The 18,597-nt window shown below is 37.3% G+C and overlaps 1 protein-coding gene across 8 annotated transcripts in view; it reads left to right on the top strand.

Annotated features, from left to right (window-relative positions):
* Positions 1–18,181, top strand: part of CASK (calcium/calmodulin dependent serine protein kinase) — a 184,964-nt gene extending 166,783 nt beyond the window's left edge. For 6 of the 8 annotated variants that reach the window (XM_039552388.1, XM_019282717.3, XM_019282724.3 and 3 more), the window contains 8 exons: positions 813–1,009; positions 2,279–2,394; positions 7,220–7,300; positions 7,394–7,474; positions 8,922–9,124; positions 10,933–11,016; positions 13,071–13,097; positions 16,732–18,181. In XM_039552388.1, the coding sequence (XP_039408322.1) occupies positions 813–1,009; positions 2,279–2,394; positions 7,220–7,300; positions 7,394–7,474; positions 8,922–9,124; positions 10,933–11,016; positions 13,071–13,097; positions 16,732–16,908 (966 nt within the window). In that variant the 3' untranslated portion in view covers positions 16,909–18,181. The remainder of the gene's footprint in view (positions 1–812; positions 1,010–2,278; positions 2,395–7,219; positions 7,301–7,393; positions 7,475–8,921; positions 9,125–10,932; positions 11,017–13,070; positions 13,098–16,731) is intronic. The other 2 variants (XM_019282716.3, XM_019282720.3) reach the window with 2 other exon arrangements.
* Positions 18,182–18,597: the final 416 nt, after the last annotated feature.

Genomic DNA, 18,597 nt, shown 5'->3' with positions numbered 1-18,597 from the left:
AAATTATCCACCTAGGGTATGACATTTAATTTTGATTTTAAGATCCTTGGTTGTAATTAGCAACCAAAACTGGAGATCACTTTTATTTTTATTTTCTAGAGTTGAGACCTCAGTAACACACAAAGATAGGATTGGTATATTAGTTTAAATTGTGAAGTCCGAGTCTGGATTCTTTCTGTTAATGTTCCTTAGAGAATAACTTGCTCAAATCATGAGTTTTATTTACACAGGAACAGACTTTTACTGAAAAGCCCATACAAAGAACTTCCACATTCCTCTTTAGTAACTCTGTGATAGGTCCAATACAGGACCTCCTGAAAAAGATTTTTTTAAACGTCTTAAATCTTTAAAATTCTCATTCTAAAGATCACTAATAAAGCCTAAGTTCTTTATACTGTCCAATAAAATTTCCTACCTCAGAAATTTTTAAAACATACCATGGGAGTTCAGTTGGAAAGTGTATTACAAATTGAGTTGTAAGGTGCTGGCTTATGTTCTGTAATGATTTGTGATAGTTAATAACTATTAGAGAGACTCTATGAGAGTTTATTACATTTCTGCTGTTCAGGTTCCATAGAATGTAGAAACCATGAGCTGTTGAAATAACATCATATGTCTCCATCGTTTGCTGGAGGGGGCATTTTCATTTTCAGCTATCACTTACGCTTTGGCACCTTCCTTTTTTGTTTCTTTCTTTGCTTGTTGCAACCAATATGTGTAGCTGCATTCACAGATCAGATTTTCACCTGTAACTCTGAATGCCGTATCAGTAATAATACTGCAGTGTCTCTTATAAACTCTTTTTTTTGTAGATCTATGTAAGAGCACAATTTGAATATGATCCAGCAAAGGATGACCTCATTCCCTGCAAAGAAGCTGGCATCAGATTCCGAGTTGGTGATATTATCCAAATCATTAGCAAAGATGATCATAACTGGTGGCAGGGTAAACTTGAGAACTCCAAAAATGGTACTGCAGGTCTTATTCCTTCTCCTGAACTTCAAGAATGGTATGACTTATGTTTTCTATAAAAATGAACTTAGTTTTGATTTTATTTCTGTCTCTCATACTTTTCACTGTTGTATAGCTAGTTTTTTGAATTTTTTTTTCCTTTTTTTTCTCAGAGTCCATATATTGACTCAATTTGTGTGGCATTGATTTTTTTTCTCTCATATATGCATAGCAGTAAGGGTTACATGCAATATCATATGTGTGATTACATTGAAAAAAATAATTCCTCTGTTAATAAACAGTGTGTTTTCTGGTATACTGTAGGAAACTAGGATTGAAGATGGCTACATGCAAATAGGTTATATAAGAGGGTCAAATAATTTCTCTTTCAGCTTCTAAACAGGGGTTTCATTAGCATTGCTTACATGCAAGTGCTGCAGGAATAAGGTCTTAGCAAGATACCAAGCAAAAAGGTCATTGAGGGAGTTTCAGGGTTTTCTTTCCTTTTCATTTTTCATGTGAATGTCAAAAAGCAGAAAAATCTCAGTGCTAAGATTCCTGAATGATAGGTTCAGTGAACAGTAATGGCACTGAGCAGTGCAAAGCCTTTAAACAGCCTCTTGCAGGAGCTGTTTAGGAAAAAATTGAAATGCATCATCACAAATTCTGGCAAGCAAGTCCTGGGCCTTGGAAGATACGGCCATAACTCAACAAAGTTTATCAACATGGATAGTCTAGCCCAAAATACTTCATACAGGATTTGCTCCATAAAAGAATTGGAGTTCTGCACGGGGTTTAACAGCTCCTGTGCCTCCTGGACTGGCTAAGGGAGATTTTTTCAGAAGAGAAACAGAGGCACACAAGACCTTTAGTTCCATCTCCTGAGCTCTGTGCAAGCCCTGGCATAAGGGAGGCACAGGTGTACCTTGCAGTGCTTCACCCCAAAGATCACCTTCCAAACAGTCCCACAGCACCACTTGCTCTGCAGTAATTCAGACCATGGTGGTCTTTCCAGACCTTGTGCTCTTCCATTCGGATCTGCTGCAGAATGGTCTGGATTCATTTCAGCAGCTGCCCTTCCTCCCATGCTCACTTCATCTGTGAGCTTCCATCATCTACCATTAAGAAAATATTCTTCCATCAAAATACCCCTATATATATATATATATATATATGTTCTTTTAAGTCATCAAAACAAAAATGTTGTTAAAAGTTTTACTGTTTTCTTGTTCTATAAAAAAAGTCTTACTTTTCTAATTCATTCTGTGCAGCTTTTTTAAGATCCTTGATTACAACAGAAAATGTTTCTTTCTCCTCCATATGTCAGGCGAGTTGCTTGTATTGCCATGGAGAAGACCAAACAGGAGCAACAGGCCAGCTGTACTTGGTTTGGAAAGAAAAAAAAGCAGTACAAAGACAAATATTTGGCAAAGCACAATGCAGGTATGAACAAAAAATGCAGGTATCTTTAACAGGTTACATTCTTTGCAGTTTAAGCCTTGCCATTAATTGTTCTGCTGGCACTCTTATATGAACCTAATGAGTTACTTAGGAAAATAGAAGTAAAATTCTAATTACGCCAACGTTACTCTGCTTGTTCTTTGCTATTTAAGCCTAGAGCTTAGTCAGTGAGAGGCAAGCTGCCACAAAATCAGTGCATCATAGTATATCCTGATAACAGGCTTAGATTGTTTGAGGGTTTATGTTTAAAGCAGCATTAGAAACCAACAGGATATGATTTTTGCAACCTGTATAATTATGCTGTGCTCTACAGAAGACTGTTCTGTGTCATCCTTGTTAATGTGTGTTTATAGTTATAGATATGTGAAAACATCATGAAAGAGCATTTTTGTTGAAGTGGTACAGCTGGAAGTGGAATAAGAGCCATTGTATAGTCAGTGTGTTATTTACAGTTACCAGATAGAACCAGCTGTGGAGGTTTATCCTCCCTGCAGTGATTTTTGCTTGAATCCTGAGTTTGGGGCTTCAGTTTAGACTACTGAAAAAATGAATTGCTTTAGAAAATTTTGGAAGTGTAGAGTAAGAGATCCTTGTCAAGCAAAATTCATTAGTTTTAGTAGTAAAGAAGAAAGACCCCTTCATTTGTGAGCTGAATTTGCTTCTTTTCTTCTTTTAATATAAATATTTAATGTGCTGAAACTGCTTTTCAACACTTTTCTGTTGCTCCTGCATTGATATCACGTTCTGTGATGCTTATGTTGCTGTGGTCTCCTGAGAGACTTGCAGAGATTTTTATTAGAATCAAAAGATGTACCTGTCCAAGCAGTGTAGTGACAGTATTTTATACTACATTAATTTCTGGAGGTTTTTTTCAGTTGCATCCTTGAACACACCTATTAAACAATATAAATCCATGTTTTCACATATTTCTCTTTACTTGCACAGTCTGTGTGCAGTTTAAGAGCTCATAATGTGTCGTTATTACAGAAAACGTTTCCTTAAAAGTAATTTGAAAGTAAATTCTAAGAAATCAATGAACAGTAATTATCATTTATACTTTTTGATTCAGTGTTGCATTTAAGATGTTCACAGGTGAATATAAAACTATTTGTTACCCTGAAAAGCCCTCACAAGCAGATTGAAAGCTTTAAGTAGTTTCCTTCCTTTTGCTGGTTTAACACGCTAGTTGTTCTAATGTTTCCCCTTCGTTGCAGTAACGCTCAACCACATTTTACTAATTATGACTATAACAAAAGCTGTTGAGAATAATCTGGATTTTATGAGCCAAAGTCTTTGACAGTACTGGTCTCAAGGTACTTGAGATATTGATAATAATCAATTGCTCCCAGCACACATTCCCACAGCCTTGCTCCTCCCTTCTGTCGTGGCCATGCTGTGAACTGGATCAAGAACAGCCCAAAAAAAACCATGGATTTTTTTCTTTAGGGCAGATACATTTCTTAATGCATTTCTCAATGCAAATACAGAACTAAAAATGTCAGTGTGAGTAAGCAGGGCCTGCTACAAAGGAGTGAGCTAAAGGAAGGATAGCCAGGAAAGGAGAAGGAGCAGGCAGTACGGTAGGAGCAGAACTAGCTCAAAGATTTGCATCTATTAAATTCCTGAAAGGAAAGGAATCTAGACTTTCCAGTCTTGACCTAGGGAGACATTTTGGAGAAGGTTGACAGCACTTTGATTCACACAGTTCACCTGCCTTCACCAGCAGTGCTGTTATATCATTATTGGCTTTATAGCAGAGCAAGTGTTTGCCAAACTAGAAATAAGAACATTAAAAATTACGATAATGACCATAAAAGAAACTGTTCCCTTCAGAATACGACTTCCCCTTTCCCTTAAGTCAAAAAGTTAATGGAAGCACAGATTGAAATAAAGATTTCTTGTAGAAATGTTATTGATCTTAGTGTCCCTGAGGTACTGAAGGTGATGCCAATAATATTCCAGGGAATGACACCAAATACAGGATATTCAATATATGAGTATTATGAATTGCTTTGGTGTTCGTGTGAGCTCAGGTTTAACTGAGGTGGCACTGAATTCACATTCTCTGAAGTGCTCTGTCTCAACCAGGATTGTTAGTCAGAAATATGGCAACACTGGCCCTTGCAACCTTTCAGTGCTTCTGTCTCAGGATCAAAACCAGATCTTTCTTCTGCTGGATCCAAACCAAGTAGAGTCATTGTCAAAATGTTGCTCTTACAGGAAAGTAGAATTTATTTCTCTTATATCCTAGTATAAAATAAAATATATTGATCAGCAGTGTGTAATCTGTTTAGACTTGTGTGTTATTTTTCTCTTAGGGGTGAAACTGATCTGGGGTGCTGAGAAATGACCCAGTACAATAGTTCATAGTCAACTCAGATTTGTGTGGCCAGCTAATGATTTGAGAGCTGGTGTGGTATATTGGGAATATTACTGGAAGTAGAAATGAGATTATTCTGCAAATCAGACATAGTTTATAAAGTAAACAGGAGATGATTTCAGTTACTTTTTAGAAGCAAATACATTCTCCTTTACCAGAAAATGTAATCCTGTTGTTCTTTCCTCCATGCTTCATATTAGAGTATTAGGCAATTTCATGAGCATGTGTTTTATCAGTATAAAATCAGTTTTAAACCAAAGCCCACAGAAAAAAATGAAGTATCTTTTTCATTATTAGATTCACTGACATTTTTATAAATGCTCTAGAGATATGCTGCAGTGATATCTAGATATATCTTTTATTTATTTCGCTGAAAAATTATTGCAGGGCTTCAGGAAAGAACATACCAGAGCTATGCTTCATATTATGCGTAATGTAGAAAATTGCCAGGCTTTTATAAAATATGTTTATCATTTCTTAATGTGATTTATTTGCCTTGTGTTTAGACTATTGCATGGTAAAGTTTATTTTGTGCATATACTTTTTATTTTACTAATATATTACAAGCCATATCTCAATGACCCCTGTGCATTTTTCATGCTGTCTTACTCCCAATGGCCTCTGTGCATGTAAGTAACCTGTCAAGTGACAATGCCTCTTTATTTGCTTCTTACTGTTTCCTTTCAAGAACTCCTTTTCTTTCTTAGCTAGTAACACAGAAGCATTGAAGTTCAGTCTTTAAGTGTGCCCTGTATTCCTCCTATCGTTGTATATTAAGAAATTAATCATTTTTCTTTTGCATTTGAGAACCCCACAATCATTAGTTAAATCCATGTAGACTGAGACACATCTTCTCCATGCTACTACTTTGTGATGAAGGCATTGATATGTGTCATTTCTGATGTTTGTTCCTGTTGTTTGTATCTAACACAACGTGGTTTTGTTCAAGAAGAAAATAAAGGATTTATTATTATTATTATTATTATTATTATTATTATTATTATTATTTTTCAATGGAAAAAGACACGTGCAGCCTTGGGTGGTTAGAATGGTAAAGCTGTTTAGTGTGTTTTAGATCTTTAATATGAAATGAATTATTAATTTGTTTCAATACTGTGAAGTTGCAAAAAGGACAAGAGTAAGAATTCCACTGCAGAATGGAAGAAAAATATGACTAAATTCTTGCTTGTAGTATTTGGGGAAAGGTTGAAAGAGATTCTTCTTTAGGATGAAATTCAAAATGCTTCAAATGGACTAGGACATTTTCATATCTGTATCTTTTCAAGGCCTTAAAGAGTCGAGTGTGTCAATTGGCTGATTTGTAGTTTGACCAAATTGAAGCTGTTGGACTTTTTCTCTCAGGTAAAAAGACTGCCATCAAATTGAAAAACTGAGAGTTATCCACACTCATCCTAAAAGATGGATTGAATATAGTTGAGGTGGATACACCACTTAAGACTTGGAAACACTCAGAGATCCCATAGTTTAGATGGAGTCTCTCCTCCCTCCTTTTCAGAGCGTGCAAAAATACAGAACTGAGAACTCTTGTTCGTTATTCTGCTCCATAATTGCTGAATGCTGTAATCTTTACAGATATAAATAACTGCCTCCTGGCTGCTCCTTTCATTAGAATTCAGCAAGAGTTACCAGAGATGATGTGTTAATGGGCACAGGAGGAATAAGCTGTTATTAATGAACAGAACTTGATTTGTCAATCATCATATTCCTTGGCAATTGACAACAGATTTATAGGCATGATTGAATTCATCCAATTTCAACTGCAGTTGAAATGATATCTGAAATAATACTTTTGCAATTTTTCCCTAAATATGGTGGAGGTTCTTTTATGTAATGCCATCACTTTTCATTAGAATTCTTCATTCTGTCACAAGTTTTAAAAGCATGTCAGTTTAATTAGCACGTGTGTTTAAAGAGAACTCTAATTACAAGTAAATGGTGTGGTTTGAAAGAATAAATACCACAAAGTATTAACACTCTTCTCTGTGCATTTCTCATAGATCTTGTTAAAACATTATTATGAAAGTATCCTTATCTTCAGTGTAAATAGATGTTCTCATATTGTATTCATGTCAGTCACTGTCTACAGATTTTTCTTTAGTATTGCTATTTCTTAGGAATGCAAACGTGAATGGCATGCTGTTTTAGCTGATTTTTGTGGTCTGCTGAACACTGCATGAAAGGACATGCAAACTTTGCTGGGCATCTGGGTAGCTTTGTTACTGCTCTCAACAGTTTTTTAAATGAACATTCTTGTTAAAATTGCATAAGGAATGAATGGTTTTATTTTCTGTAACATGTTACTTTGTATTATAAATCTAAAATTTGCTAAAATTATAATTTGTAGCAGAATTGTCACCCTTAATATGCCTTTTTTCTTATCCTTTGGGGCTTTCTTTTGTGTTTTAGTGTTTGATCAATTAGATCTCGTCACATATGAAGAAGTAGTAAAGCTGCCAGCATTCAAAAGGAAAACACTAGTCTTACTAGGTAATTTTCAGTTATTTTTCTGAACATAGCAACATAATTTTGAAGCCTTTCTGGTGGAAAATTTCTAAATCATTTTTTTGTGTTGTGGATCAGGTGCACACGGTGTCGGAAGAAGACACATAAAAAACACACTCATCACAAAACATCCGGACAGATTTGCTTACCCCATTCCTCGTAAGTAGCAATGTTCACCCTGCTACAAAATCGTTTGTGTCATCCTTGTTCTGCTGCGTGTGTCCAGCTCAGCTGAGACAAATCCTGCCTTAAAGGTGGGAGCTGTGGTAGGACTGGGTGTGTTTCTTCTGCTTTTTCAAAAGGGAAGAGTGGAAAAGAATACCACTTTTGCATCAAGTGATCCTTATTTAAAAGCTTCTGGTTAGGCATACTTCTCCGTACCCCAAAGGTTTCATTTAGAAGGAAGGATAAAAGATTTCTCATTTTTTATTGTGTATAATTCTCATAAGAAGAAATATGAACTGGATTTAGAGGAATTTAATGTTTTAATTCTTTCTCACAGCCTAGTCTTGAGGACTGGTATTACACTAAAGTAACCTCAAGTTTCCAGAGATGACAATAAGTAAAAGAAAACACAATTAATTTCACTGCTTACAAGTGGGATGTTATGAAGAGCACGGATGTGTTTTCCCTTCACGACGATTTTTATCAGTATCCTGGAAGGAATTGCAGATCCCATCACATGATCTCTTGGAGATGCATCCTTTTTCCTTAAGCTAAGCACACCAAAACAGGAGCATCCAGCCCCTACCTGTCCACTCTATTTCACACTGACCTCAGAAATGCCATACATGGCTCAGAAGTGACACTCACTTAATTTTCTTCACAGAAACTATGGTTATTTCATCTGCAAATGCTTTTAAAATGGACCCACCTATACCATGATGAACATGCCTTAGGTTGCCTGCATTAGGTTCCTGCTCTGTGGAAGCACTGAGATTGTTTCACTGATCTTATAAGAAGACTAAAAAGATGCATTTTCTGCATTCCTTTACAAAACCATGGTATAGTAGGTAACTTTTAAGATGGGCCTTAAATTGGGTGAGGAGTTTTGGAGAATGTTTTATGAAGAAATTATCTGCATACTGAGAACCTGATCAAAATGATCAGGCCACACACAATGGCAGTTAATTCAAAGGGTTGGTAGGCCATACTTCTCTCACCACATAGGGCTGTAGAAGCTGTATTTTCAAAAAGTATGTTATTCCTAAGTAGCTTTCACCTCTCTTGATCGCAAGTAATCAGGTTTTTAGACTGCTTTTTAGACTTATCCTTTTCATGTTCATAAAAACCTCGTAAAAACTTAAATTAAAAAAAAAACAAAAAGGAAAATGCAGAAATGGTTTTAGGACAGAAAAAGATTTAGGAGAAATATGAGTATCTTAAGTCCAGTAGACCTAGGGACCCTTCTTCTCTTGCTTTTCCCAACACATCCCTCAAACTTCTGCTTTTCCCAGTGCCTGTCTTTCTGACTGCCTCATGCTTCATTGCTCTATATGTGATTTGACAGGTCATCATTCATTGAGTAAGTACTGATAAACAAACAAAAAAGGAGCCATCTGTAACCTTAATATTGCTTCTGTACTGAAATATTTTGTATTTTCAGACACAACCAGACCTCCAAAGAAAGATGAAGAAAATGGCAAAAATTACTACTTTGTATCACATGACCAAATGATGCAGGATATATCAAACAATGAATATTTGGAATATGGCAGCCATGAGGATGCAATGTATGGGACAAAACTGGAAACAATACGAAAGATCCATGAGCAGGGACTAATTGCAATACTTGATGTAGAACCTCAGGTAACTAATTAGAAGTGTATAAAAATAGGACTCATCACAAATCCTTCTCTGAGATGTTTTTATTGATTGCGCACTAGATAAGTGCTGCATAAAGTGATGTGGAGCAAAAGTCCTTGGACCACCAGGGTATCAGTCTGTGAAGTGGGATTCTGGTAATCATCTGGTTAGAAGAGCACAGAGGAGAAAGAAAAATGAGGCTCTCAAGAAACTCTAATAGTTTGTTTATTCATTGTATAAAATCTGTGGAAAATTCTGACACATTTCCTTTGAAACATCTGTGTAGTCATTACATTCAATTCATAGGGCTCTGTTTATGTACTTTGTTAAGTGGAACAACATGAATATGGACAATTGTAATGTTTATGTTATTCTAGCAGATGGAAGGAAATGGGAGGAAAGACAAAATTAAGACCAGTGTTATCTGCTTAAATTTGCTGATTTGTTTCTTCATCGTGAATGGATTCAGCAACTTCAAATTCTTCTAAGAATTTCACAATAGAAATGAGATACCTGACTAAATTATTTAAGACAGAATATGATGGTGTGGTGGTGTTCTTAAAAATAAAATCCCACATTTAACAGTGTTCAGGAAGAGCAGCATTTATAATTAGTTCAAATGGAACAGCTGTTAACAGCAACCTCTGTTGATAAACTTTTTCGACATGCATTATTCAAAAGCTGTACAATTCTCAGAAGTGGTTTTAATCTTTGTTAGAATATATTTACATTTGGTAACAGCTCCCTTTGCCACACTTCCTCCAGCTTATGTCCAGCAAGCCACTTGCCTAACCAGCTTCCTCATTTATCCATCTCAGCTCATTGAGGCCAACCTGTTTGTGGACTTACTCCTGGTTGTCTTACACCACTTTCCTATTTTCCCTCAGGCACTCTTAGTTACAAGGGTTTTCTTGCATTTCCCTTACGGGGTTTGTCTCTAGTTTGGAGCAGGTTGGCAGAGGTGATTCCTGTTGGTGGGTTTCAAGCAGCAGAGATGAAAACCTGTTAGCTCAGGGAAAGGGTGGATTGTGGGGGGTTTCTTTTGCTGGTTTCTTTAAAAAGAAAAAGCTTTGGAGAAGACAGGAAATGGAAAGAGCAAAACCAGAGAGACTTTTAGTAGTCTGACTTTATCATGTCCATCCCTTTTGAGTTCAGCTGAGGTGTTTAACTCACTGTACTGCACTTCAGTCAAGCCTGGATCTGTAACAGGGTTTCACATCTGGCAGCTCTGTGTCACACAGTTCATTATGAGTAAGACAACTCTTTACTGAGAACTCTTCTCTTTTGCACAGATTTGGTTCAGGGGATTGGAGTTGTATTTCCTGCATTTAGTGCTATGCTCACTTTTTTAAAACTTCAAATTTTTCACATCGCATTTTGATTTGTTTAAAAAATAATAATTTTATAATAATAAAAATTATATTCTCATCAATATTTTAAAACACATTTGGCTCTTTTCCCTATTTATGGCACAACTGAATTTTTTTTGCATGGTGTTTCATCAATCAGTTTAAATGTAAACAGAATTCCACACACTTTGAGACTGTATGGGAAGAGGCTCTCTGAAAATGCTAAAGCTTTTACTGTCTCATAAACTCCCCTTAAGGATAAATACATGTTTTGACCACCAAAAATGTAACATAATAGAAAAAGTTGGGCGTCTGTATTACTAAGGTCTTGACTCCGATTCAGTTAAAAACAAATCCAGCACTGGTAGATCATAAATTTGTGTCTTTTGCTTGTGTGACTAAACTTACTTCACATTGATTGTTGGGGGTTTCCTCTAAAGTATCTGATTTTTTTTCTCATAGGCATTGAAGGTCCTGAGAACTGCAGAATTTGCTCCTTTTGTTGTTTTTATTGCTGCACCTACGATTACCCCAGGCATTAATGAGGTATGGCATGTTGCAATCTGATGTCCTGTCAGAGACAGAATTAAGGATGAGATTCAAATGTGCAGATCAGACTCTTTAATTATTGCCTTGTCTGTAAATGAAGAGGCAGAAAAATAATTGATTGACAGCTTTATTAAGTTGATTGAGATACATTTATTGTTTATGAACCAGTAATTCAAAATGTGGGCCTCAAGAGGAAGGATCCATGTGCTGTATTCTAGAAGTACATTCTTTTATTTCATTCCCTGCTCCAGTTCAAAGATCCATTTCCAAATCATTGGCACAAATTACTCAGTTGTGAGTTGCAATGCCAGCACTGATCCCACCTTTAGCTTTAGCATTTTCCCTGCACAGCAAATATAGGAAAATAGGTTTATTCATCTTGACAACTGTCCTCTAAGAATTGGAAGCTTTGACCCAAGTTCCCAGTTGCTTGTGGAATAATGCTAAGTATTCATGGAAATCCATGTCCTACATTTTCTACTTAGTTTTTATGGAGTATCTGCTCTGCAGATTCCTACTGATTTCAAGGATACCAAGCAATTCTGGATTTAGCTCACACGAAGGCAAAGAGCATTTTCGCAAACACTTTAATTTGCTCAGTCTTCCTTAAACCATGATATTAAAGTATTTCATCTATTGGATTTGATCATGAATCTGTTCCAAATCTCCTAGATGTCTCCTTGATCATCGAAGCACAAAGTCAGAAACTGTGTCACTACAGCAGAAATGTAATTACAGTATCATAAGCATGAAGCTATGACATCACTGCAGAGGCTTGCAGGAAAAGAAGGAGCAAGACAAACATATTTAAATGCAAATATCCTGAATGATTATTCAAATCAAAAGTGGAAAGTGAAGAATTTTGGCCTCAAGCTGGAATTCTACTGGCAACTGAGGCATTCTCTTAGTTCACTATGATGCTTTAGTGGGCTACTTTAGCTCCAAATTGGATTTTATTCAATTTTAAGCACCAGTGCTAGAACAAGCAGTGAAAGAGGGGATGGGAGGGGGAAGAAGCTTCTATTCACTTTCACAGCATTAAGTTATGTCATTTCACTGTGTCTTAGGGACCCACACCCTAATGGCACAATTCGAGAGTGTAAAGACAAAGATCTCTCAGCACAGCACAATTTGCCATGTTAGTGAAGTGACACTTTATGTAACTGCTGGTGTGATACTGTGAACTGGTACAATCTTGATAAAATACTAGAATTTCGTAATCTACACTGAATTTGCCTTTGTGTAAACAAATAGCATTGCTTCAGATACCCTGTAAAATTACATAATTGCCTGGGCTTGTTGCCCCCATACCTGTCTCAGCTCCCAGATAGTCCTTCCTTGGCCTCACTCATCTGCCAATGGTACTTAAATTTTAATCTTCCAGTTGTAGGATGTAATACAGAGATATTTGGGACAATTCATGTGAGGGAGAAAAATGTTTTCCCTCATACACTGGGAAGAGAACAAAAATGTGCCTTTTATAGTAGTGGTGGGGAAATACATGCTCATGCCAAAGAAATATTAGTAAAAGTGTTATGTTCTAAATATTTGCATTCATGCTGTAAAACTGTCTTTATTTTAAGCTCCTGTGACAAAAGTCTCTGTGCCTGCAGGGTTTCACCCAGGCACATGAATTGCTGAATCAAGGCCACATTTACAAAACATGCTAATTTATTAATCAATTAAAGTTAAGGAAAGGGAGGGGCAGGCAACAGTAATAGCAACAGACCTTACCCAAACACAGGATCTTGTTTTCCGAGGTTTTCTGGGCAGACAAGCAAAGTGTGTCTGTGTGGTAGCAGCCTGCAAGGCAGGAAACAAGGGTGAGGAGTGTGTGTTTCCTATTTCCCATTCATGCTTCCTTCTTGAAAGGTTCATTTGCATAATGAGTGTCCCTTTCTGTTGATCCTCTTGCCCTGCCTTGTTTTATTTTACTTGTGCTTTTTGCAAACACTTCTGTAAATGACTGTCCTTTTTTCCCTCCCCATGTTTTCTTAAATTTCATCTTTGTTTTTCTTTCATTTTCCTGCATTCGTACTAATTGTACATAGCTGCCAAAATGGTGCAGAAAACTGCCTGTAAGTACTAGGGGCTCACAAGTTATTGCAGTAGTTCTAGAATGTAGATCTGCTTGTTCCCATTCAACATTACTTTTGCCGTTGGAGTCAAAATTTAATGTAATAATGACTTTTGATATCTGCCCTAAAATTATCTGCTAGTGAAAAAAGAGACTGTAGATTAAGCTTTCTGCTCTTACAGAGGTAATCTGAACTTTGTGGTAAAATCAGTGCAGAGGCCTGATCCTAACAGTGTCTCTCTTGAGACACTTTAGCCTGTCAAATACCACACAAAATGTCTCAGCAATCGAGGCCCATACAGCAAGAGTCAGGAGGCAAAATACTATCCTTTCCAGTGAATATAGCCATGCACTGGGAGCAATTCTGCAAAGCACAAGACCAATGTAAATCATACAGGGAATCTCCTAGAGTGCACCCACCCATCTAATCATAGAGGGAGCTTAAATCAGATGGTTGCTGTAGTGCTAAAACAGAGAGAGGAGGGAGCATATCAGAAAACCTTGGCGTAGTCTCTGTCCTCCAGCTGTTCCTACCTCCATTGCCCAGACAGCAGCAAAGAGGAGATCACAGGCTCCATTTGTTTGCTGTAAACCTTACTGAGCCAAATTCTTCAGACTTCTAGCTGTGCTTCCTCCCTTCCTACAGCCAAAGAATAAAAGGAATTTTTCTTATGAAGTGTGGAGTTCACCAGCTGTTTAAATTGAGAATTTCTTTCTATTGAAGCAAAACTGGCGAAGGCCTGATGGTGTTTACATGTTGTCCACAGCTTTAGAAGGGAGTATTAATAATTTGTTGGGCTGGGCTTCGATTGCCACAAGTGGCAGCTGTTTGTGCTAGGTACTGTAGGCCAGAAAAACCCCAGCCCTCAGAGAATGAAGGTGCCACTGGCAGCCTTTATGTACATGGGGGTATTTCATGGATAAAGCCATATTTCACTCCTTGCAGCTGTGGTGGAAAAGGAGAGAAGATTAGGAAAGTGAACTGAATTAGGAAGAAAAAGTCAGATCCAAAAATGAACACACTGCAACTAGACCCACATAAAATGCCTATTGCACAAGAGCTGAGGGAAGAAGAAAAGGCAGATGTTGTGCTCACAAATGTTAAGTTTCTGAAGTTGTGGCCATTCGTCTGTCTGCAGCTCACTGAACATTTTGATAAATACCTTCTTTCTTGACACTATTGAGAGTACAACTGCTGAAGATTTTCCTTCTTGGAACATAATCTGGGATGTTCAGCATGCAAAATTTAATTAAGACATTTTAGAGGAATTGAGAGGAACTTACTACAGCAAATGCTTTGATTGCAGCTAGCTTCAAAGATTAATTTTGGTATTTAAGTCTTGCAGACTCAGAGAAAACAGCCAAGTCTGACATGTACAAATAGATACACTGTCACACCCATGGGTGAAATTTAGACCCAGAATGAAACAAAAATCAAGAACTTTTAATCTCTTTTCCTTTTGCTGAGGTTTGGAAAGTTTGAACCTATTTGAAACTTGTTGCAATGGCCTATCCCAAACTTATTATTGCCCATAAAAGTATATGAAAGAAGTAATGATTTACATTTCCAACAGGCTGGGAAATTTAGATATTCCAAAATACAGACCACTTTGATCCCAGTAAAGTTGGATCTAGGAGAAGCTAAGTCAGAAAAATACTGAAATTTAATGGATTTTTGAAACACTTAGTTTTGTGACATCTGTGTGTGCAAGGTAAACTTTACCAGTTGGGGTTTTTTAAGATGAAATGGCTGCAAGATTTTCAGATTTTCATTGTCAGTGACAGTAAGATAAATACTCTAGTGAGAAAAGGCCATACCTGTAGGTAAAAGTAACATTGATGGGAAATCTGAGTAACAATTCAAAATCTGCATAAGGACTTAACAGTTCTAAGGCTTCCAGGGGCTTTTCAGGTACTGTTATCCCTGTGTCATGAGATTAAAACTCTTTTCAAGGTACAATATGATTTGGACAAGACAGACTATAAATACAAAATTAATCTTAGCTGGATACATTTAAAGGACTGAAAATACTGTGCATGACAAGTTATTGACCTTCCTTTCTAGGTTAATGTAAGCAGGAAAGGCTCAATGCTCAGCTGATACAAATTGATGTCTCTTTTGGAATCTGTGAGAAGTTGGAAGTTTACCTGACTAGGGTTTTCGCTTAAAGACACTGGGCCATATGAAATATTCCACAAAAATATTTAATACTAGTATTGATCCACGTTGTTCTGCTTGTTAATAGCATAAATTAAATTTGCAAACACTGGAATTTCTACAGAAGTTCCAGGAGTTGCTGGTGGTGCATAATGGCCCATACAGGGCACATCCCTCGTACAGAAATGCATGTGAGGAGTATTTGCCTGACTTGGAATGAGATTTGTAATAATTTTCAAGTGAAAACAACCACACCACACTGTCCCCTCCCCATCTGAGGCTGCAGCTTCAGAAGAGAAGCAGAACTGTAACTTCGGCAGAGAACTTCTCCTCCAGAAGTGGCTGGTTTCATTGCTACAGGGAAGGAGAACTGTCTCAGAGCAGGTTGTTTCCTTCAGCAGACCTGAAAGCTGTTGTTCCACAGCTACTTGTCACTGTAAATACAAATACTTGGGAAGCTGAAACAGAAAAAAAAAAAAGGTGGAGGTCATCTCAACAGCCGGATAAAATTCTGTTTCCAGAACAATTTCTAGTAAAAAAGCTGTGGGCACTGTCTGTACTTTCTGCACCCTAAAACTCTGTCTAGAAAAGTGTATCCCAGCTGATTGATCAAGTAGAATGAGCCTCTGGATACTGCAGAGCAGCAGGAGTCATTTTGCAACATATCCACCCCCAACCTGCAGGACAGGAAAGACTTGATTGCTTTCCTGTGGCTGTCTCAAGGTTCCTGAAAACAGCAAATGGGTTTCTTGGTTTGGTTTTTTTTTTAATTCATAAGGAAATCTGCAGGAAGAGAATTCACACTTAAAATTGCTGCAGAGCCCTGGGAAGAAGCCTTTTGCATCCAGCTCCTTCAGGCAGGCAGACCTCACTAACAAAGGTCTGATGTCCTGGCTGCCTGGTTCATCTCCTTGGCTGCCTGGTTCACACGGAGAGGGGCTGGAAACACCCTGCTCTGAGATAGAAACCACAGAGGAGTAATGTGGAGTGAGAACTTCCTTATCAGTAAATTGTTAAAGGAAGTAGACCCAGAAGATTGGTGTTGAACAGAAAACATTACCAAAACTGGGAACAGCTGATACCTGACAGACACCCTCTCCCTCTCCTCCTGTTTCTCGTGTTCTCACTGGGACATAGGCCCAATAGCTCTTACTTGTGCACTGTGTCTGATTTATTCACATGTGATCTCCATTGCTGCTTTTCCAAGCTTCCACCCTCTACCTTGCTTTTTTTAACACTAGAGCTGTGTTTTGTCTCCAAGAATGTCATTAACCGAGTGCTGTTTGAGTGTCAGCTTCCAGAGGGAAACTGCCCTTTCTCCTTTGTGATTCCCATAGCTGTAGGTGGGAGAGCTAAAGCACCTCGACTCCTTGAGGCCTTTTTGGCCATTTCCTTCTCAGTTGAGTAGCTGTTGTGGAAGAGCATGAAATGATCCAACTTTTCTTTTCTCCCGTTTTCTTCCCTGGCTGATGAACAGGATGAATCGCTTCAGCGCCTGCAGAAGGAGTCCGAAATCTTACAGAGAACATATGCACACTACTTTGACCTAACAATTATCAACAATGAGATTGATGAAACCATCAGGCACCTGGAGGAAGCCATCGAGCTTGTGTGTACAGCCTCCCAGTGGGTCCCGGTCTCCTGGGTCTACTAGACCGGGAATGAGAGAATTGAGTAGGAAAAAAAAAAATCTGTCATTACTGGGAACCACCTCATACATGGAAAACCTCTTCGTTATTGACCTTGTGTCAACAGGTCTTGGCCCCTAGAGACTACCTAGATGTAGTGTGACCTAAAATATAATTATTGTCATGTCCAAATAGATAGGAGGAGGGGGAACAAAAGACGAAACACTAATTTAAAGAGACAGTATCTTTTTTTTAATCATTTCTCCTAAACTTTAATAAAATGTATCTTTAAATATATGTATTATTCAGTCCTTTGGAATGTTATATTTTTGGAAATCATAGCTTTTTATTTCAAGGGCCCCTAAAAACTGCACAAAATAGATGCTGCTTTCTATAATCTATTTTAATAGTAATAATAATATGATTCTGTTACCTTAACTTGGGGGTGGAACACTACATTCTTTTTAGAGTCTGATTTTATGGATTGGAATACTTTGCTTTCCTTTATTTATTTGAAGTAATTAGTCTAGTGGTTACGAAACAAATTCATAAATTTTAAAGGCCTTTTTTTTTCGCGCTTTTTTTGTTTTGTTTTTTTTTTTTCTCTCCTAGGATAGTATTTTTAAGTACTTTTGTGTAACATCCAGGTAATGTGATACTGTCTCTTTGAAGAACTCTGTAAAAGTTTTAGAAATTTGAAATTGGGTCTTGACTCTTAATGCATGTGGACAGTCGCAAGCGTTCATGCTGTTGGTGTATCTGTGTTGATAAAACCTGTAATCTACAGCAAAGTACATTCCGTTCATGGGAACATGTACCCAAGGGAATAAAGCAAAATATTATTCTGACTAAGTTGTAAACCTATGCACATCCCTTGCATTTTGGGCAACTTTATAAAAAAAAAAAAAAAAAAGAAAAACTGATTTTTATTAATAATAATCATGTAGTGAAATGTGTTTGTAATTTTGTCTCAATTTAATTTGTTGTAAGGTGGGAGGGGGCAGTTACTGGTTTCACCATTTCAGATCTGTGTTGTCTGAGAGTATTAACGTTTTAATTAAGTTGAAGCAAAGAAATGCTGATTTTTAATATGTATGTAATTGTTTAAAGATGCACACATTTTAAAAGAAAATACTGTGCAATGAAGAAACCAGTTTAGACATTGCGATAAACTGACTATTCCAAAAGACTCATCTACAACAGCCCTGTAAATTCCTTTAAAAATGGTAATTGACTCTACAGTCTGACCAATTTTTTTTTATTTTAAATATACTTCCTTTTATGTGTTCAACAATTAAATGCTTTTGGGTCCTTCATTTCATCACAGGGAGTTTCAAGAACAAATCAGTGACTCGTGCAGTGAGGAAAAGTGTCTTAAAGTCTGTAAGGGAAGCCTTTGTAGGGGCACAGCCTGCAGTCTGTCCCAGGGGTGCTGCTCCTCCTGGATCAGCACAGGCTTCCACAAAGTTGGAATTAGAGCAGAGCCGACTAAGGAAGTATAACCATGGATTGACCCGGCACTTCATTTCCCTTCTTCATGCTCTCACTGGCCCACATGATTTGCATTTTCTCTGAAAATGGTTAAAGGCAGCAGGCATTGCCACCTCTTTTTAGGTGTCAGAAATACACTGTTCCTTAGAACTACTTCTCCTCAAAGTTTGGCTGGCTATGCTGTTGTATAGTATGAATTTTAGTGTTTATATTAAAATGATAGT

This window comes from Corvus cornix, chromosome 1, assembly GCF_000738735.6.
Source record: "Corvus cornix cornix isolate S_Up_H32 chromosome 1, ASM73873v5, whole genome shotgun sequence".
Classification (NCBI taxonomy): Eukaryota; Metazoa; Chordata; class Aves; order Passeriformes; family Corvidae; genus Corvus; species Corvus cornix.
This window is presented reverse-complemented; position numbering and strand designations above follow the sequence as displayed.